At 36.8% G+C, this 22,390-nt stretch overlaps 1 protein-coding gene across 1 annotated transcript in view; it reads left to right on the top strand.

The window, feature by feature from the left end:
• The window catches only part of LOC142334578 (ubiquitin thioesterase zranb1-B-like), a 38,239-nt gene that overhangs the window by 4,638 nt on the left and 11,211 nt on the right, over positions 1 to 22,390 (top strand). Inside the window, exons 3-5 of the mRNA XM_075382714.1 lie at positions 5,598 to 5,837; positions 7,132 to 7,313; positions 10,590 to 10,771. Coding sequence (XP_075238829.1) covers positions 5,598 to 5,837; positions 7,132 to 7,313; positions 10,590 to 10,771 — 604 coding nt within the window. The remainder of the gene's footprint in view (positions 1 to 5,597; positions 5,838 to 7,131; positions 7,314 to 10,589; positions 10,772 to 22,390) is intronic.

Here is a 22,390-nt window from a genome sequence, read left to right as displayed (position 1 = left end):
ATTAGACCACTAGTTTTCATTACACAAAATATTTTTCGTCCGTGTTTGTACTTGTTTGAAATTTACTTGTTTGATCTCAAATAAAGTTTGTAGCAATTATTTTTCTGACCCATTTGACTTTTCGTCCTTAAAAACGAGATAAATAGGTAACGCTCAGAGAGATTTAGTCCTCTGAGAGTTTTCAGCTTACCATTCTCCAAGTATGTGATACACTGAAAAGGTATTGGAGACGTAAATTCATGGCGTGAAGGGCGGTTCTAGGAGTTACACCCCCTACAACTTCTACTCCCACTTTACCCCTCTCCCACTTGAACCTGGAAACACAATTTCAACCCTACAAATCCTTCTGGCCGGAAGGACTGGGCCCCGCGCAGCAATACTCGCCCCTCCCCCGTTCACCTTGCCCACCTTCAATCAATCTAAAGCTAGCCTTATTAAACGGTAGCTAGCTACTGACGAAGCCAACGATCGCCGGTCGTTTGAGAGCAATTCGCTCGACGTTGTTCGGTTATGTTTTTCGTTAATTTTTTTGGTTAACTTTTCTTTTGTTGTGAAATGCGTGACAACAGATCAAATTGGTTCATGTTGCTCAATTGATTTTTGCTGGCGAAAATTTGCCTGAGTTGATTAAGCAATTTTTGTCAAATTTTTTTTGCCGGTTTCTTCAATTTTATGGTTCTCTTGTCGTATCTTAATCAATTCCTAATTTAGAGCAATTTTTTAGTTGATCCTACAATGAAGTGTCACTTAAAAGCAAGGCGGGACACCTTTTACTGAAACCAGCGATTCAAAATTCTCTAATTTCTTCAGGATTTTATCGAATATTGTCTGGAATCGGTTTTTTTAAGATTTTTGTTCAAATTTAGAGAATGTTTTTTTTTCGATTGTCATTTTCACGATTTTATTTAAATCAGAAAGCGAGGGAATGGCTGGCCTCCTTTGATACACGACTATCTAATCTCGAATCTTTCAATGACCGTGTAAAAGTATGTTACATAATGCAAGATCGGTTCACAACAAGACCTTGCAAATGAGAAATCTTATTGAAGCTAATGTTAATAACCTCATAACTTTAACAGAAACGTGGATCAAAGATAACTGAAATTATATGTTCTATCTCCAGCAGTGTTGCCCAAATGGCTATTGTTACTTGAGTGCAAACCGAAAAAGAAAAAAGTGGTGGAGGATTACCGGTGTTCTATGGTGAAACTTTACGTGTCGATAATTTTTCAAACAAGTGTTTTACAAACGCGGAGGCAGCTTTTCTTGAATTTAAGGTGGGTAATTCAGTGTATCTTTTGGTTTGTATATACCGTCGATCAAATAATATTATACGTGTTTTTATAAGTGAGTAAGCATCGTTTATTGAGGAGAAAGCGCTTTTATTCAAAAAGTTATTTATTGTAGGTGATATCAATATTTCTATGCTGCTATCAAATGATGCGTCAAGAAATTGGGTTTCTTTTTTGGTTGATTTTTGTTTGCAACAGCAAGTTACTGTGCCAACTCACAAAAGTGGTGGAATCTTAGACTAGGTTATTACATCCGAGGAGGTTGAAGAATCAGAACCTCTTGTAAGTTTCGTTACAAGCTCTGATCTTGGAGTTGTGCACTTTGACCTTCTGCAAAAGCACTAGAGTTTAGCTTTACAGAAGGCCTCGTGCAGAAAATGGCGAAATTTGGACGTGGTAGTGTTTGCAGAAATTTGTTGTTGCTCCTATCGACAGAGATAATCCTGAAATTGTTTGGAACAGAGTTTGAATGAATGAAATCAGCTATTTTGATTAGAACCATGCTCTGAAAACTAAATATGTGAGAAATCATACGTGCCCTTTCTTAAACCATGAGCTAAGAACGATGAAAAGAGCGAGAATGTGTCGTAAGTGAAAAGAGGCGTGTTAGGTATTCTATGCTGCAGCGCTTCTTAGGAAAAAATGTCCTGCGCAGTCACTAGGGAAGCCTAAATATTTAGCAAAGAATTTTAACGCCTTCTTTGTTAAGAAAATGGAAACCGTATTAGGTTCAATACATCTAACGAATGGTTTAAAATAGAGTGATTCACATACAACTACCCTGAACACTTTTCAGGTTTTCACACTGAGCGATTTGCAATTACTACTTTACAAAAATTTCGAACAGTACGGCACGAAGTGATGTAATACCAGCGAAGTTATGTAAAATTGTGATAAATTCTCCGGACTACTTTATTGTGTTAATTATTTTAACTCTCCAGACATGATACTTTCCAAATCAATTCAAACAAGGAGTCGTGAGGCCGCTCATAGAGAAGTCTAACCTTGATCCTGAGTTGTTGAGTTATCGCGCTGTGAGAAATCTACGAATCCTGTTAAAATTTATTGAAAGAGTTGTTTTTGAGCAAATTAATTTCCATCTGGAATTCAATGATCTCATGAGCAAATATCAGAGGGCTTTTCGTTGCTCGCATTCAACGGAAACGGCTTTGCTTAAAGTCTTTAATGATCTTCTCTGCTATCTGGACGATTCGTGCTCCGTGATGTATATTGGGTTAGATTTGTCCGCTGCGTTTGATATTATTGATAATCAGTTTTTATTTGATATATTAGCGAAAAAGATTCGTTTGCAATCGGTGTTGTTACTGTTTGTTAAGAATTATCGTTCGCAACAAGTTATCATAAAAGGATGTCTTTCTGGTGATGTTAAAGTTAAGACGGGTGTGCCACAAGGGTCAGTTCTTGTTCCTTTACTTTTTTTCCTGTTACATGCTGCCTTTAAGAGGATAATCTGAAAGAATTGTGAATAAAGTAGCGTTTCTACGCAGATGATACCGTTCCTTATTTTGTATTCGGTGTGACCCTCAGTCAATGCATGTTTGATGATATTTTGACCTCGAATCAACGTTGGTTCAGCAATGCAAAATTGAAATTGTATGCGGATGAGAGTGAGTATATGATTATTCGGAAATGTCAAATAGTTAAGCATGGTCTGTTACGTTTGCCAGAACATAGTGACTACTATGAACAAGTAAAAGTTCTAGGTTGTTATATTTATTGTCAACTTACTCTGCAACGACAGGTCAACTTTGTTTGTTCGAATTCTTTTTTATTATCTCCGTAAAGTGTGGTCAATTCGTGATCAAGTTAAAACATCAGTCCTAATTGAGTTAATTAGAGTTTTAGTGTTATCACATGTTTACAACTGTAGTTCTCTTTATTATGGTCTGCCAAACTTTTTGTTAGCAAAACCTCAGCGAATAGTGAACTCTTCCGCGCGTTTGATTTTTCGATTGTCGCCTTCAACACCAACCTCTTCTTACCTGAAGCAGCTACACTTGTTACCAGTTAGGCAACGCATTATGTTCAAAACCATATTGCATGCGCAGCGCTTTGTAAATCAGCCTGGCAAACTCCCACTGTATGTATCGGAACTAATGAAACGAAACACGACGGTTACAAGGTTCAATGTTTTTACAATTTACTCTTTCCCAAATTTCGCTCTAATTTTGGAAGACGTTCGTTCTCGCATGCTGTCGCTGTTGAGTGGAATAAACTCTTTGGTCTGCAATTTTATTCAGGCGAAAACTCAAAACTTATCTGCTTTAATTTTCCTTCACTGAGATTTTAAATGGTGCCAAAACCATTAATAATAATAATAATTTTCGAGTTTTATTTTGGCATGAACTTTCCATTTGCTAGGTTTTTTTTGCTTTGAGCCTGCTACCTTGTCTTTCAATTGATATTATGTTTCGACCTACCTGTTTCACTGTGGTACCAGGTCTTCCCTGTACTTTCGGAGTCGCAACTTGATGTAACGTTTTTGTTATTGTTCCAAATTGTTGTGTACTAAGTAAGGTGTTGCGTCAGGTCAGTGAGGATGATCATATTTCTACTCCAAGTTGCTTCCGGAATCGTTCCGGCTTCGTTTTCTTTACAATCCAAAGTATTTGGCTTGTATTGGTGTGCAGTCTGTTCCCACTTTTTGGAATTTTTCAGTATCAAAGAAAACGAAAAAGCGAGTAGGTTTGAGGCGTGATATTTCCAAGTACCTTTGAACTGGAGTAAGAAATTGGCTTCTCAACAAGTATTAGGTTATTGAAAGTTTTTTCACGTGCGACGATTTGACTGCTGTTTTCTGTGTTTCTTTTCTTGGGTGCTGTTACTATGATACATATGTTTTGTTGCCTGTTTGCAACTGATTGAACTCATCGACGGACAGCTAATGTTTTTTTTTACATGGACACTAACATTTGTGGTCATATTTTTGAAAGGTTGATTTTTGCTTTTTTTCTGTTATTTCACCTAGCTTCATTAATGACATTATTGTTGGTTGATAATGAGTCTCAAATGAACCTAATTAAGTTCTTGAGCTTTTGACTATTGGTTTCGGACAGGTTTTGAGAGTATTTGCTGTACTTTTCGTTGTCTGATCAATTGATCTCACTAGGGACAGGTTAGGTTTCATTAGTTGGTAATATGAACTGTTTCAACCGGTTTAATTTTTACAGTTCAAAGCGAGATCTTTCTATGACTTCGACTTTTATTGTTTTCTCGAAATTTTATCAAATTTTTGAGGTGTACGAGATTTTATTGCTCAATTTGTTGTCTTTTCTCTTAGTCTCCCTAATGACAAGTATCATCTGTTTTTAAGGGTGACTAAATTAATTGAAATAATCTCTATTCATGGCTATTGCTTTTCATAATTTATGCGCGGTTATTTTTAAAAAAAATTCACTAATTTTGTTGGTATTTGTTACTTTTTGCTATTTTATCTCTTAAATTCATCAATAGTAGATTTCATCGGTTGCTATGGAGTGATAGGTGAATCTAATCAGTCGCTTAAATTCATTGTTTTTAAGATTTTAACACCGGGTTTTCGAGATAGAAAACTGGATTCTTTGGTCTTACGTGCTTTTGTTTTACGTGCTTCTGTGGTCTTACATGCTTTTGTGGTCTTTTTGCTGAGTCCCAAAATTTACCATAAATTCATTTTGCTTTTTTTAGGCATTATATCTGCTAAAAGGTATTTTGTGACTTCTAAAATTTTTTCTGCTATCGTTAAGAATTTTTGTATGTAGTTGTGTTGTTTTCTTACTTTGACGCCACTGACTTCAATAAGTACTCAACTATTAAAAAAATGACTGCCTACAATTGATGAGTTTAATTTTAACTCGTATGTTAAACGAAGGCCAATAGTATACCAAAACCGATCCTCGAACTTTAGTACCCCTAACTTCTTCTATGAACACACTTCTTCTAACACACATCGAACTTAGATTTCGATAAGAGGCTGTTAATTTTTTTCTTCTTTCAATTCCAATTGAAGTCAAGAAGTTTTGTCCCGGCTATTTTCCACCAAATTTTGCGACTATGTTTGTTTTTAGGTATCATAGTTAGTTAACTCAATTTTTCTTTTCAGTATTTATTTTCATATGCCTCAAGATGCAGCAAAATTGGTGTATGAAAATTAGAATATTTCTCTGGGAATCGTTCGGCCAGTCGAATTCAGGTTGATGCGCAAGTGCCCTTTGCCCTGAGCTCTAATTTCCAAAGGTTTTCCAACGTGGAAAATAACGGTAGTTTTTAGGTGGCCTTAACTGAAGTTGTGCGCTATTTTGATAGGGCTCTATATCAGCGCTGGGCAGAGCAGGAAGTACGCAATGCATCAGAGGTTGGCTTTTCTCTGGATGGTAAGCAGCTGGAGGAAGAGTGGGCCACATTGGCCAGACTGGCGGCACAGCCTGGGCAGCCTCTGGAGCAGCTGCACATCTTCGTGTTGGCCCACATTCTGCGCAGACCAATAATTGTGTATGGGGTGAGGATGATCAAGTCGTTCCGTGGAGAGGAGATATCACCTGCAAAGTAAGTATGATTATCACAACCGTCAAATGGCAGTGCTCTGTGACTAGTTTTTAATTATCGTAGTTTTAAATATTGTACTTAGCGCCTGCAGATTTTGATTTGGTGTCATATTTTGTATGCGTTCGCAACTCGAGGCTTCTTAATTTATGTAATGGTGCAATAATCAGTTAGAAAGCTGTAGGAATGCTACAAACCCACTCTTAACACTGTTAATGTGAAGAACTGCATCTGAGTCATTTTTTTAAATTGCTCTCAAACGAAGTTTGTATCAATTATATTAGTCCTGCTGGTCTTTTTTTTACTGAGAATTCGCGTACTGCCGACTTCTTGATCGGTTTTTGTCTGACCCTTTGATTTTTTGTCCCCAAAAAGGGGTAAACAGGTAAAGCCCCCGGAGTGCATTCAGTTCTCTTATAGTTCTCTGACTTCCGCTCCCACTTCATCCCCCACTCCACCTCATTTCACCCGCGCTTGCCTCAATAAAGTTAATGCTAGCCTCCATAAGCCGCAACTAGCTACTGACTAAGTCAACCGCTCGCCACTGGTTTCAGAGCGATTCTCCTGACGTTAGTTGGTTGTTTGGGAATATTACTTTTATATTGAGTTTTTTTATTTGATTGAAAATATCTGATGGTTAATTCTGATATTAATTTAAGTGGCTTTGTCACTTGACGGGACAAATAATGCACAAAGGAAGAGGTTCCCCATCAGCCGTTTCAAAGGAAGAAGAAGAATTCTTAATATAAATTTCGCTAATTTCCGCAAAAATTTTAGCCTTCCATCTGCATTTTGGTCTACAAACGCATCAGAAAGCGCTGAACTTTATTTCTATTCTTTAAGCAACCACGAATTATGGGAAATTTTTCACGTTTGACTCAATGAGTTGGTGGAGCGATAATAGAAACAGGAAATAGTTTTTTGCTGCAAAATACCTTGTTAAAAAAGCTGAAGCATTAGAAACATCGGATGTTAATTTATGCACTTTTGCAACAATGCAAATGGTGGCTGGAGAACTTGATTTTATGTTAACATGCGTTAACATTAATCCCTTGAATCAATTTTCAATCAAAGCTGCGGTGTGGGGGAATTTTATATTTAACTTAATGTCGAAATCTTTACTTATATGGTACATTAAACAGTGTTCTGACTGCTGGAACATTTTCAGCGGGTTATTTGTATATTAACTAGGTTTTAATAAACAAATTGCCTTGCTATTGAGAAGTTGAAGTGATAATAAAAAAGAAACACTGAATTACCTGAGTACATAGTCTTATGTATACTGATTTGTGAATAGGTTTGAGGGTGTTTATCTACCTCTGCTGTGGGAGGCTTCCTTCTGCAACCGGAACCCTATCTGTCTGAGCTATACACCTGGACACTTCTCAGCTCTAGTGACCTTAGAAAACCCAACAGCCTCGTCTTCGGGTCTCTCAGCCTCATCTGGTACCCCCAACTCGACTGACGCTCAGTGCCAAGGTACTATTTTTGGCATTTTGTTATAGCTGTATGCTGAGCCGAGCTTGTTGCCGTTGTCTCGCTTTTTTAGCTGTGAAGCTGTAAACTAAGCATAGCTATATTGCGTTGATCTTGGCTTTTGTTTTTATTTCATCGTGCGATGCTCTTTTCGTTTTACATTTTTTGACGCAGCAAGCTTTGAACAATTTATTGCCTTTTTTCTACTTTTATGTGCGTGACGTCATTTCTTTAACTAACGGGCAGTGAGTTTTAAGCTGACCTGTGTGATAAGTTTTTCAAGTTCACTTGAGAACACTATAACCATGGCTTTAAATTTGACTTCTGTTTTGAACATTGACTTTGTTTCAGAACGTTGACATCAGTTTTTGAACTTTCGACTTTAAAAGTTGCTAGTTTCTATTGTATAATTATTCGCAACTGCCGGTAAAATTCAAGGTCCTTTTTTTGCATCGGCTGTTTTAACGCATTTTTGCGTGACCGATTTTTCGTCTAGCTTTATTCCTCAAAAGTGTAATAAATAGGTGAAGACCTGAGGGCATAAAGTTCTTTTAGAGCCTTATGAATTAGATGCTATACAACGAATCATTTTACGAGACAAATATATGAATTGAAGAAGGGTGGTTCTTAAAACCCCTCACTTCTCCGCCCCCTCCTCCTTATTGCAGCCGTAACCCCCCCCCATCCCACGCTCTCTACCCCACCCCACACTCTACCCTCCCCCGCCCTGCTCGCCGCCCACTCCACTTAAATTAAGCTAAAGCTAGCTTTACTAGACTGCCGCTACTGACGAAGAGAACTGATCGCCAATATTAAGGACAAATAAACATAAATATTAAACACAAATATTAAGGTTTTTCGAGGTTAATCTATACCATAGCAAGGTCAAGACTGGTTTGCTCTGTAATAGGGTTTACTGATAATGTTTCTTAATTGAGAAATTTTTAATAGTTTTTTATGACCTATTCTTAAATTGCCTTTTCGCATCATAATCTCAAAAATCATATCAGTATCCGTTGTCATCTATGTTTTAGGGTAATCAATTCTGTTTTTGGGCAATATACGTACTATGTCGATGGCTTGTTGGATTTTTAGTAACCGCCGTCAACCTCTCAACGGCTATTATTTACGCGCTCTCTTTTATAATTCCGAGAAATTGATTTGCATTCGGGTGCTGTCTTTTTTAAGATCTGTTCCCACATTACCGTGTTTTGAAGTCGAATTGAGGAAATTGTTTTTTTTTCATGCCGAATCAGAAAGTGGAGCGAAAAAGTGAGTGGTTTTGCGGCGTCAATTTTTTTCACTAATTTTAAAGTAGATTGAAAGAATGGCGTTTGAACAAAATTTCGATTTCTCGAGAGTGATTTCTTTCGATTTCTTGCGAGTGTTTTAATGCGGCAATTTGACCTTGCTTTAATTTTTATTGTTTTAAGTTTTTTATCATATTTTTTAAATTGGTTTTTACAATCCGTTTAGGTTCCATTCTAGGTCTTATTTTGCGAATAAAAATTCGGATTGTGGCCAGTTCTGCTGTTTTTTAAATTCGCTTTACCTTTTGATCACGTTTTCTTTTTACTTAATTCACGACTTTCACGTTTGACTCGTGACCGATGTCACTAACTGTTGCAACTGAATGGATTACAAATTCGTTCATTCATTGAATTACGCAATAGTGAACCCGGTCAAAGTCACAAGAGCAAACTAAAATTGATAAAGCCCTGTTTTTGTCATAGTGCAATGGGCTTTCAAAGTTCATTGGAGCGATTGTGGTATTAGTATTAAGCTTAATAGCCTTCGGTTTAGAAGCTGAATTAAGTATAATTGTAGAATCTAATTACACCAAATTAGAACACTTTTTGCGACTTAGAAACATATTCTGTCAATTTGTATCTCTTATTTTTAATAGCCGCCCTCATCTTCTCAGTCGGCTATTATAGCGCTCCTATTTTTTACAATTCAAAGAATTTGAATTGTATTGGGGCGCTGTCTTTTTAAGATCTGTTCACACATTTTCATGATTTTTGAAGTCAAATTGGAGTAGTGATTTTGGTCACGCCGAAACAGGAAACGGAGCGAAAAAGCGAGTGGTTTTGCGGCGTGAAATTTTTTCGCTCTAATTTTAAAGTAGAGTGAGAAAACGGTGTTTGAACAAAAATTCGGTTTCTCGGTAGTGGTTTTTTGTTCACATGCGGCAATTTCACTCTGATTTTTACTGTTTTTTCGAGTTTTTGGATCGGATTTTTTTCTAAATGGTTTTGCCAATCCATTCACAGCTCATTTTAGGCCTAGTTTTTTGTTTGAACTAAATTTTCATTTCTCGCTAATGGTTTATTTGTTCACATGCGGCGTTTTGACATTGATTCTCTTTTTTTTTCTTATTTTTTTATCTGATTTCTTTAAAATGGTTTTCTCAATTCACTCATAGTCCATTCTAGGTCTAGTTTTTCTGTTTAGTCAATGAAAATTCTTTGAATTGTACGTCAGGGCTTGTCCTGCTATGTTTTTTTTCTTCGTCGAATAAAAAAATGTTTCGCTTTACCTCATTTTGCCGCTTTTTCAACATTTTGCGTGATATCTTTTTGACTTCTCTAGGCTAGTTTCTCTCTTCTCTCATTCTGCTAAAAGTGATTTTGAACATCAGTTGCTCAGCAAAGCAATTCAAAATGAACAGAGTCAGTATAAAAAATTGAAGTCAAGTAGAAACGGGATAAACCCATAAAGCCCTATTTTAGATGCCCGCTATTTGAACGTCGTTCCTATAAGTCTTAGTTACCATCTCTAATGCTTATTGGTATTGATAGTAGCCCCTGTAGCTTCTCTCTAAGAAACAGAAGTACATTATGTTCAACAACGAAATGCCATCAAAATAAATTGGACTTAAAAAATGAGTTTGTACAAAAAATTTTTTTTTTCAATATCTTCTATTCTTTCAATCCCAATCATGCTTATTGGAATCAACGGCGGCTATTTTCCGGCAGTCTGCCGGGTATGTTTTCTGTTTCAATCCCGATGTTCGTCAAGCGAGTCATCGGCGGCTTTTTTCCGGCAGTTTGCCGGCTATGTTATTCGATATTTTGGTCTAAACAGTATGAACTTTACTATCATGTTTTGTTCTCTGTATCAGTTGAGAATTCGGCTGCCCGTAGTTTTGTTTTCAATAACCGGTTTCTCACTGCCCAATTAAGTTGAATATGGGTGTTTTGTTACCCGCAGTGTTAAGTAACAAGCTTATCACAACCCAAATAAGAAATGAACTGTTACAGTATATATTTTTTGCAGTGTGCTCAAGTGGAACTGTGTACAGTCAGCAAAATGACGCCCCTATGCAGCATTGTGCAGCTCATCGTGCTGCATCGCCAAACCCTCACAATCCTCAAAAGTTCGAGAGCCCCAACTATTACCTGCCCCTGGTGGATGCAGACCTCGCCCAACTCCCAGTACACTTCCTCCTCAACTCTGAGGTAGGCTAGAAACAGTCACTCAGTATTATCGCGCAGTTTTAAACCTTTGTTGGCTATTTTGGTTTTGAAACATTCAAGTGATTTACAACCGAATTTATTAGGACTGAAAGAAGGTTTCGAAGAGGTACAGAAAGAAAAGAACCTCCCAAGCTTAGTGAGTGCATATTAATTTTACCCAAAACGCACATGCCATATTTTAACATAATGATTTGTTTTAATCTTCAAAAATGTAAATTTAAAGTTATAACCACAACAACAACGTTTGGTTAAATATTTACATTTTCAAAATCGCCTCGTAAATATATGAATAGTTTGGTCTTTATACTTCAGTAGAAAAAATTCCTAAAGCCTCTTACTTGTCTATCTATTGGAACACGTTCATGCAGTTTGACCATTTCGCTGCTCAGTTTTTCCTTAAATTTGTTTTTAGTTTTCTCTTTTCGGATTTCAATTGGCAAATTATTCCACTTCCTAGAAAAATTTCTGATCAGTGACCTGTCACTCCATTTGGATTGGCACTTATTCTTTGGAAAAAACTGGACAGTTCTGCAGTTTTTGGTCAATTCGTACTTTTCAAGAATCCTGAAAGAGGAGTTTTTGGTTTCTCGACTACTCTGTTTATATTGTGAGAGGAGGTCAAAAAATTTAAGAAAACAAACTTTTTTAATGAAAAGCTCTGCTGGTAAAATTTTGTCTTTCAGTAATAGATCTCTTGCACTGTCAAACTTTTTGCGCAGGTGGCAAACCTTTATTCCCCAATTTATTTGTCTATTAACTCTTTGAAGTGACATAACCGACAACGATTGAAAAAAAAATTGCACTGAAATTGAGATGGGACAAAACAAGTGATTTAAAAAGAACGATTCTTGCTTTTAGTGGTAGAAAATGTCTTACTAAGTAAATTGACCTAATAGCATTTGCCATTTTTGTTAATGTTTTGTTCAGCTGAATGTCAAAATTTAGATTGTTATCAATCATTATACCTAAATAACGACAACTTGTTTTTGGCTCTATGTAAATTCCATCATAATGAAATTGTTCAATTTTTGATTCACCATTTTTTGAAAAAACCACAATTTCTGTTTTATCTCTGTTTAAAGTTAGCATATTTTGCCTCATATAACTGTCAGTACTTTCAAAAACACTGTTAATTTCGCATAACAGATTTTCATCGGATTTAGGATGACAAATTATGCATGTGTCATCTGCAAACTGTAAAACGTCCTCTCTTTTTTTCATTTTTTCAGGGAAGTCGTTGATATATATTAAAAAAAATTAAAGGTCCGAGAACTGTTCCTTGAGGTACTCCATGATTTATTGTCACCCAGTTCGAATATTCTATGCCGTTCTTTACGCATTGTTTTCTGTTAGACAAAAACGATTCTAGCATTGCAATTGATTCCGTACTAAATCCATATTTAGTAATTTTTTCGAGAAAAATTTTGTGAGATATTGAGTTAAAAGCTTTGGCTAAATCCAAGAATATACTAACAACGGTTTCGTTTTCTTCTAACAAACTATTCACTGATTCTGTCAACGATATTACTGTGTCATTCGAAGATTTTCTTTTCAGAAACCCAAATTGATTGTTATTGATTATTTCATACTTTTCAACATGTTCTAGCATTTGTTGGAGCAAAAGTCTTTCAAAAATTTTCGCAAGAGTCGGTGTGACTGAAATTGGTCTGTAGTTTCCTGCTTCCAGTGGATTCCCTTTTTTTAAATTGGAGTTACATATGCTTTTTTAAGTATGTCAGGAAAAATATTTTTTGATATACATTCGTTTATTGCAAACTGTAGATGTGTTCCAATAGACATTTTGCTACACTTGAAGGACCATGCAGTAAGTAATCCAGGACCCGCTGCTTTGCTTTGTGGTAATTGATCAATTACAGTAAACAGTTCTTTTCTCGTTATATGTCTGAAGGAAAACTCAGTTTTGTCAAAAGCAAAGTCCGGTAGGTCAACTTTTTCTGTCTCGCCTTCGTATAAACCTAATTTAGAAAAACAAATATTAATTGTGTTAGCGATTTCTTTTTTGTCTTTTAAAATATCTTGTTTGAACCGAATTCTAGAAATTTCGCCATTTTTATCCTCGTGTTTTATTTTTGTTTTAATGAATTTCCACTGTTGTTTTGAATCGGGAAGACTTTCGAACAATTTCTGTGAATAATTGTGACTCGCTCTTCTAAGTAGTCTGTTTGTATGGTTTCTTATTCTTTTGTATGAGTTATATGTGTCAACGTCTGCTGTTATCTTCCAAATATTGAAAAGCCTGTGCTTTTCGTTGATTAGATTCAAAATTTTTCTGGATAACCATTTCTTTTTCGTTGATTTTGATGATGGCTCTCCTATTTTGATGGGAGCTATACTATTCAGAATATTTTCAAACATAATTGAAAATTTTTCAAAAGTTGAGTTTGCATTGTTTTGTTGATACATGAAACTCCAATCCGCGGATGCAGTTTTTTTGTTAAGATTAGCTCTAGTAAATTTGCTAGTATCCCGGTAAAAAAATTGCGTTTTGTTGTTTTCATAATCAATGTCCAGTGACGAAAGGAAAACTTGTGTAAAGTGATCACTTCCAAATAACTGCTCGATAACAGTTGTATCAAAAATTTGATGTTTCGTTGTTAAACAGTGATCAATTAGTGTTTCCTGATTTCCATTCGTCCAAGTTGGAGTATTTTTATTTACTATCTCAAGACCATTGTTGGAAGCAAATTCTGTCAATAAATCTTTTTCTCTTTGATTGAAAAAATTGATGTTATAGTCTCCGAATAGTATTACATTATCAGTTATTGAATATGCGCCTGAAATTTCGGATGTCAACTCTTCTAGAAAAAATTCACCCAAGTTTTTATTGGAACAATAAGAAACGTTAACTAGAAGTTTTTCCTTAAACGGTGCTTGTATTTCAAGCCATAGTGATTCAAAAAAACTTCTGTTAATAGAGTTGAGATCATTCCGTATTTTATGTTTGAACGTATTTGGTACCCATATCCCTACTCCACCACCTCTCGTTAACTGCGTCAATTTTGATCTACTTTGATGGACAAAGTGGTGATTGTTGCTTAAAAAGTTTAAGGGTATCTTCTGATTATCGTTTATCCATGTTTCAGTAACAATAAAGCATGTTTGTCTGTTCTGCTGCTGCAAAAAATCCGAAATCTCTTCGTGTTTGTTGTTAAATCTCTTCGTGTTTGTTTTTACTATGTAATGGCACGTGCTCTGTAAATGGGGGTGCATAAAGTACTGGGGGTACAAACGGAAAAGGTCCAATATTTGTTTTTTTGTCTATATTTCCTGCCATACAAATTCTCGCGTCTGAACAAGTAAAAATTAAAAGCACCATTCTTTCAAGGAGAAAAACTGGTGCTTTTCTTTATTTTTTTGCGGTCATTGGTTGATGAATGACATCTGGAATTTTCCATTAAAAGACGGTTAGAATTTTTAATACTTATGTGAGGACAGTTCAAAATCAGGAGGGTTAAATATTGTTTATTTTGGCGCTTCATTACGTTGACTAGAGAAAAATAGTTTCAAATTTATCAGATTTAAACTTTTTCACGAAATTTTAAGCTTTGTTACCTAAATTGCAGGAGTATTGTGAAAAACTTAAAAACATAAAGAACTCATACGAGAAACAGGGAGAAATACTAAATGATGAAACCTAGCTGACATCAGAACAGGATGTAAACTTTTGGGAAATAGGCTAAGAAATTCATACTTGTTACCGAGCTGATCGTACTGTCAAAACTAATTTTACCTTAGGTAAGTTGTTAGTGTGATGCTATAGTAACCAAGTTTTAGATCCTAAGTTCAAATAAGACACTTGAAGTTGAAGACACCACAGTTGGTGGATGACAAAGAAAGAATTCATGGGTGCAATCCTCTCAAAATATAATCTGGAAACCCGCAACAAAAAGACTCCCATCAGAAACAGTGATTTTCAATATTGCCGATTTCTCAAACAAGCTGGGTTTCAACAAGTATTCTTCTAATGCAATCATATAGCAAAAGAACAGACAAAACTTGGCAAAACTAATACCTTTTTTCATTACTATCTTATGTGTTCATGCTGGTAGAAATTCCATGCTGGCGACGTATGGTTGGAAGAGGATGTTCCCAGGGTTGGTACAATTGATGTGGACCGCTGAACACCGGAAGTTCCAAGAGTATTATTAAAACGAAAATACATAAGCTGAAACAATTAATGCCAAAACGAAGCTTTGCCTTATAAGGAATGACTAACAAAGTTTGTTCTTTGAGCAGAAAATTTTATGTTGGTGAAGAGGTGTTTAAGATCACAGAAAATGAACAAAATGGCAGTAAATAGTTAATGATACCAGGGATAAAAAGAAAAAAAAATGTAACGTCACTTCCAATTTTGAGTAGTACTTTTAGCAATTATATAAAAACCAAGAGAGCTGCAATTATTTTGAAATATCTAGAAAGAGTCACCACTCAATGTCCAAAGATTTTATTTTCGATTTCTTCCGGAGCAAGAATACATAATATGATACCTCAATCTCAACAATTCTCTCGGAAACCCAATAATCCCGGCCTGTGCATTGAAACGTGGGGCAATTTTAGTGGTTTCTCATCTCACAATGCTTATAAATTAAGTTATAGATGAGAGGTTTTCTCAGCGAGTCTTTGAAAGTAGTTATAACTAATTTCTTTAATTGCGAAATTGATTGTCGCGATTTTTCAGTCAATTCAGTTACAGGCGCGCTCTCCAAACTTTGCGAAAGAATGATTCGGTCAAATAATCATCTGTCTGAATGATAGCAACATATCACAAACATTTCATTTATCTATTTGCCTAAAATTTTGCGCTCAGGAATTGCAAATCTGAAATCGTACTGGATTTTAAAGACGATGCGTTGCAATGAATACAAACAAGATACTTCAAGAAGAGGTAATAAACAATTTTGAATCAAACTGGATTAAGCTAAGTCAGGGGGCTGTCCAAAAGAAACACTACTTGGTCCCTTAAAATTAGCAATATTTAATAAATAAAAAACTTAGATAAACTTGTCATCGACCGATGCGCTGTTGAGCAATACCCCTGACGACTCTAAGGCTTTGCATGCAAGTGAAAGAAAATCAAAAACCTTGTATATTGTCAAGGTTAACTAGAGCAACATTTTGATCAAAACAGGCCAAACCTTTTTGAAGGAAACAACAGCCTGCGCTTTTGTAAAATATCGAAAAAAATCGTATTTTATAACAATCGAGGGTTAAAATGTGCCATTAAAGAATAGTGTATTAATTGGGCTCTTACTTCGCTAACAACTTGAATTATCATAATGAGTCAAAGTCTGCTGCGAAAATTGGCTTGTGGAATAAGAGGAACTTCTTGCAATTAAAAACTCGTTTTCGCTCCATACAAGGTTAGAACTGTTGGAAACATTGCTATTAGGTTATTTTTACGGCACTACTATACTCTAAGATGGCATCAGTCGATCAAGTCTCAGTTAATTAGACAAACAATTTAACTGAAATACATTTTACAAGTTTCATCTCTCGACGTGAAGTTAAAGCATCATATACGTCAGCTTTTTAACTTATTGAATGGTATTCAACAAGCTAACTTATTGATTGTCTAAAGGTAGTGACTACATGTCTTCCAAAAAATGAATGACCGCTTAATGCCCTAAGAAAGTTTTCCATCTGTTGCTGAGCAATGTTTGCTGATTTCCGGCCAGAAATCTTCCTGTGCATGCAAGGCTAAAAGTGATGAGAGCATTGTCATTGAGTCAGTTGTAGTGCAGAGCTTTGGATTGAAATGGCACAAATCGATCATTGCTAAATTAATTTGATAAACAACCAACCTGGTTTGCAAAATCTTTTTCAACCAGAGAAACCTTTGTCAGAAGTTTGACTCATCTCACGTTTCAAAGTTTCTGTCTGCATCGTATGCTTTCCTTCAGATGCGTTATGGACGCCAAGCAAAAAATTACTCATTCAAAATGTGTTCCTCGAAAATAACCCGCTTTCAAAAAATAATGACGCCGACGCTGCTATACAAAGAAAACATGACCAGTTATTTTCTCCACTTAGACCTTAAATGCGACCCAAGAATTTTTGCAACTGCTGGTTAAGCATGGTATGATTTTATCAAAGGGAGCATAATTGTGGCGAAAATTTTTGAACAGTAAGGAAAAAAATGACTACACTACTAAACGAATTCTCAAGTGCCTAGTGATCTATCTTTTTATAGCTGCGAAGCTGTAAGCTGAGCGTAGCTATATTGCGGTGCTCTTTGTTTTTTTTTACAATTCGAAGAATTTGAATTGTAATGGGGCGCTGTCTTTTTTTAAGATCTGTTCACACATTTTCATGATTTTTGAAGTCAAATTGGAGTGGTGATTTTGGTCACGCCGAAACAGAAAGTGGAGCGAAAAAGCGAGTGGTTTTGCGGCGGGAATTTTTTTTCGCTCTAATTTTAAAGTAGAGAGAAAACGGCGTTGGAACAAAAATTCGCTTTCTCGCTAGTGGTTTTTTGTTCACATGCGGTAATTTCACTTTGGTTTTTACTATTTTTTTCGATTTTTTTGGATCGGATTTTTTCTAAATGGTTTTCCCAATCTATTAATAGTTTTTTCCAGGTCTAGTTTTTTGTTTAGTCAATGAAAATTCTTTGAATTGTACGTCAGGACTTGTCCTATGTTTTTTTTTTGTTTCGTCGTCTGACGCTCTATTTTCGTTTTACATTTGTTCACACCTCAAAGCTGAAAAGTCAAATTTTCTGAATGACTTCTTCCTCTCACTAGCTGCTTTTGCGCGCGTGACGTCATTTCTCTCACTCGCTCTCTCTAGCAAAAGTTTTTTTGCGTGATTAGATTTTGATCATAAGTGACTTACCTCACTCAATAAAAATGACTTTTGCTCTTTAAAATTTAAGTTTATTTTGAATTAGTGTAAGGTCAAAGGAACTTATGTGTAATAAGGGTCCCTAATGAAAAGGCTTCTGCGCAATGAATTTTAACAAGCTTTATAAATTTATTGTTTATTTTTTACATAGCTTTTTGAGCGGCGTCGATAACTTTTTCAACTTATATCTGTATCTGTTTCTATCTCTATAATATGGCACGCAAGTCTATTCTTTCGCAGCTATTCCGGCAATCTGCCGGCTATGTTATAAGTTGATAACCTTATTCAAAAAATTTGTTGTAAAACTATGTATTTGCGTATTGAAGTATCTCTATCATCTATAATCATCGTTTTTTTCCCTTTGTCTACACACTCCCAGTGTCATGGTATCGTATATCTGACATTTCAAGTCGTCTTTTGTAATATTAAAGTCGAATCGCTCTTGAACGAAGTTTGAAGCATTTATTGTCAACGTGTTAATCTTTAGGTGATGGTTGCTGAGTAAATAAACGAATTCTAACCAATCAGAATCGAGTATTTCTAAATAATAAACACGTATAGAAATCGTTCAAAATGAGTATAAAATACGTTCTTATATACGTAGAAAGTTCAGAAAATATTTTCAAGTAAATAAAATCTCGATATATACCGGTTAAGGTGGTTTTCGGGTTAATATTTTCAGGTTTTCTAGGTGATTGTGAACCGATATCGAAGTCCATAACTAAAAACAAAACCAAAACAAAAAACAGGTAAAAGAGTAACGAAAAGACGCTGCCGTCTTAGATATCGTTGCTAGCGCAGATATAATGTTACTTTGTTACTTTGTACGTTAATGCTAATACGTTGTTAGAGCTTACGTTTCTGGCGAATAATGCCTTGCTATAGAACGAAAAAAATGATTTCATTTCATGTGCGAACTATTGATTGTTTTGGTATATCAGAGTGCTCAGGAATGGTATATCATCTGCCTCGTTTCTTAACAAATTGGCAAAATCGACTGGATTTCAAATCGAAGGTTCGTCAATTGAGGACGCTCAATACAATGAGAAATGAAAAGGTATAAAAAATATCAGAACCTCCTGCGTACAAAAAATTGCTCTCATTCCTAATATTTTTCTCGTCCCTTGTTTCAATACCGCTTCGTCCGCGAGATTTTCGTCCTTTTAGTTTTTCAATTCTTCGTTTTTTGTTTTTCCATTAACCTTGATTTCCCAAAATCTGTTTTTGTTTTTTTTTCGTCTAATTGTTTGTACTTTGATGTAGTATGTTAGTAGTGATGAAGTGTTGCTCCTCGAGCTCCTAACGCCAGCCTTCCTCTTTCCGGGAAGAAATGTTTCATCCCCGCAACAAATGCTCCCTTTCTTGTAACCGCCCCTGCAAGCTCAAATACTCGTCGCCAAAAACTCATATTTGGCTCAAATTGTTGACCAAGAGGGATATGGGGCATATTCTGGGCAGCCGAGAATTGTCAGTCTTCGTTATAGTCACATACATACAGTTGTCTGCCCCGCTGGTCCTCCTGAACATAATATGCACATTATCCCTCGTGGTAGACAATTTGTGCCAAATATGAGTCCTTAATGTTTTCCACAGCACAGACCATAAATAGTCAACCAAGGCATTGCTACTGTCAATAGTGTGCCTCCGGTTATACAGGAACATTATGAGCCATCAACCACTAATTTTTCCCAACAAATCTCAAAATTCACCTTACTGATATGCAGTCACCATCCGGCATACAGCAGGAAAACTCGATCGCAACCGCCAGTACTGTTCCATCTGGTTTCTTAACTCTGGTTCTTCAGCCAACATATGGTTATGTTGGGCCGCTTCTGTATAGTTGGAGTGGTCCGCAGGTGTCTGCACCTGCCCCTCCGATAGCACAAAATGCGTCATTGATAAGGGATCTGGCTGACGCAATAAGCCTACAAGAAAATTGACTCTGCTCGAGTGGAAACTTGCTCAGTATAATGGCGGTCCATTGCAGTGGCACGAGGAGTATAGTCAATTCAAGAGCGCGATTGTCTCACAGCTGCTCACTGATGACGCTAATTTGACATAACTTAAACGCTCGTGGCTGGTAAAGCAAAGATTGTAATTGCCGAGGTTGTCTACTGTGATGTGATGTACAAGGATGCACTAAGGACTTCTAGAACGTAAATTTCGCCAGCCACACGTGGTCATAAGTGCTCATTTTGATAAACTAAGCAATTTTCCGTCTTTTATAATCCATAATAGTGATAACAGCATAAACCGTTTTTCAGCATTATCCAGCCTTGGGGTTTTAAAGTCCCTCTCGTTTGACTGACTTGAAGATTGCTTTCTACCAAGCACCAAACATGAGTCTTGTTCACTATTTACGGTTGAAAAGCTTCGGATTAAGCCAACTCTCATTGCCCTAAATGATTGGCTGAAAGAGAAGCCTGAGGCACACGATCATATGAAACAAAGCGCAACCAAAGCAAAACCTGAAGATAACAACTCTTTGGTAACCAAGACCGAAACAACCTGAAAAGTTTGCATCAAACTCCCACCAATGGGAAACAAAGAAGAAAATGCCATCAGTTGTGGGCCAATAATATCGCTATCTTGTATGCAAGGGTAACCCTTGCTTGTGGGAGTGTCAAGTTTTCAAGGAAAAGGTTCCAACCCATCGAGCTAAGTTGCTGGTGGATAATTTGCTTTGCCTTTCGTGGCCACGGGACAAGCACATATTCCGCCAATGTCTCAACCAAGATATTGCCGTTCAGAAGGGTGCAATAATTTACATATCTGGCTACTGCATGGTGCAGACAGGGTCTAACCATCCAAATCCTAAATAAATTCCAATTTTTATCAGCCATCTGGCAAGAGAGCTCAAACCAAAACAGCCACTAGTGAACAGCCCTCTAATAGGACCACAACAATGTTGTCTACTGACGTTAAGGGACTCCCTCAGGTGACTGAATTTCAACCGAGCAATTCTTATGGTTTAGTCTTAGATATTAGTATTGTGTGATATCGCCTGCAGTGACTATTTGGTGGACGGTAGTCTCGCAGATAGACTCGGTTTGCACGAAAGACCACTGAAACTAACTGACGGTTATAAATACAGATTAAGTCATTAACACTAGGGTTGTCGAACTGACTGTAAAACCAAGAGAGGATCAGAACTTCGAACCGTTTACCATCAACCATTTCGTTAAAGAAAGTCTGAATGTCGGCTCATATATTTTAAACGTACAGGCCCCGCAGGAGACATACCCACACTTAGCGGTCATTGATTCTTTGACCTATTTATACCAAAAAATTGAGTTGATACCCGAACCAGATGTCTCTCACGCTATCCGCCCGTTAGAATATTTCTCTGCCGATAAGAAGTTTATTCGTTGCCGTGCGCTTACCCTTAGGTTGGCTGATCGGTCTTTAACATCGGGTTCGGATTTGACCTCAATGTTCTTTAAAGTGAATATTGAATATGATCAACTGGGAAGCCAGTAAAATTGTGGTACGATTTTCCTTTGTTCGGAGCTAGCCAGCATGTTCCGCAATCTGTAGCAGATGCACGGGCTCATGATATCTTTGAGAGGACCACCAAGCTTGATGGCCAAAAGTACAACGTCGGAATATTTTGGGCGGCAGACATTCAGCTCATATTTACGTTTCTCGGCTTCTGCAACTCATGTCTGTTGGAAACGGACTGGCCAAGGATGAAGACCAGGAGGGAGAAGTATAGTGAACCATCAGGGAAGATCTAAATAAATGGTATGTAAGCGAGGTTCTGGTCGCTCACAAGTTTGAGATCCGGTCCGATAAACAGTGATACCTACCTCACCTTCCGGTAGTAAACTCTACTTTATACGTTAATGCTAATACGTTGTTGTAGCTTATGTTTGTGGCGAATAATGCCTTGTTATAGAACGAAAGATAAAATGATTTCATTTCATTAGCGAACTATTGAATTTGTTTGGTATATCAGTTTTTAGTGCTGATATTTTATCATCGGATTGGTTTCTTGACAAATTGGCAAAATTGATTGGATTTCAATTCGAAGGTTGGTCAATTGAGGTTTCTCAATACAATGAGAAATGTAAAGATGTAACACATACATACAGTTGTCTGCCCCGCTGGTCCTCCTGAACATAATTTGCACATTATCCCTCGTGGTAGACAATTTGTGCCAAATATGAGTCCTTGGTGTTTTCCACAGCACAGACCATAAATAGTCAACCAAGGCATTGCTACTGTCAATAGTGTGCCTCCGGTTATACAGGAACATTATGAGCCATCAACCACTAATTTTTCCCAACAAATCTCAAAATTCACCTCACTGATATGCAGTCACCATCCGGCATACAGCAGGAAAACTCGATCGCAACCGCCAGTACTGTTCCATCTGGTTTCTTAACTGTGGTTCTTCAGCCAACATATGGTTATCTTGGGCCGCTTCTGTATAGTTGGAGTGGTCCGCAGGTGTCTGCACCTGCCCCTCCGATAGCATAAAATGCGTCATTGATAAGGGATCTGGCTGACATACTCACACTTAGCGGTCATTGATTCTTTGACCTATTTATACCAAAAAATTGAGTTGATACCCGAACCAGATTTCTCTCACGCTATCCGCCCGTTAGAATATTTCTCTGCCGATAAGAAGTTTATTCGTTGCCGTGCGCTTACCCTTAGGTTGGCTGATCGGTCTTTAACATCGGGTTCGGATTTGACCTCAATGTTCTTTAAAGTGAATATTGAATATGATCA

Source organism: Convolutriloba macropyga, chromosome 2 (genome assembly GCF_964194025.1).
Source record: "Convolutriloba macropyga chromosome 2, txConMacr16.3, whole genome shotgun sequence".
NCBI lineage: Eukaryota > Metazoa > Xenacoelomorpha > Acoela > Convolutidae > Convolutriloba > Convolutriloba macropyga.
The sequence above is the reverse complement of the archived record's forward strand: the minus strand, read 5'-3'. Positions and strand labels throughout refer to the sequence as shown.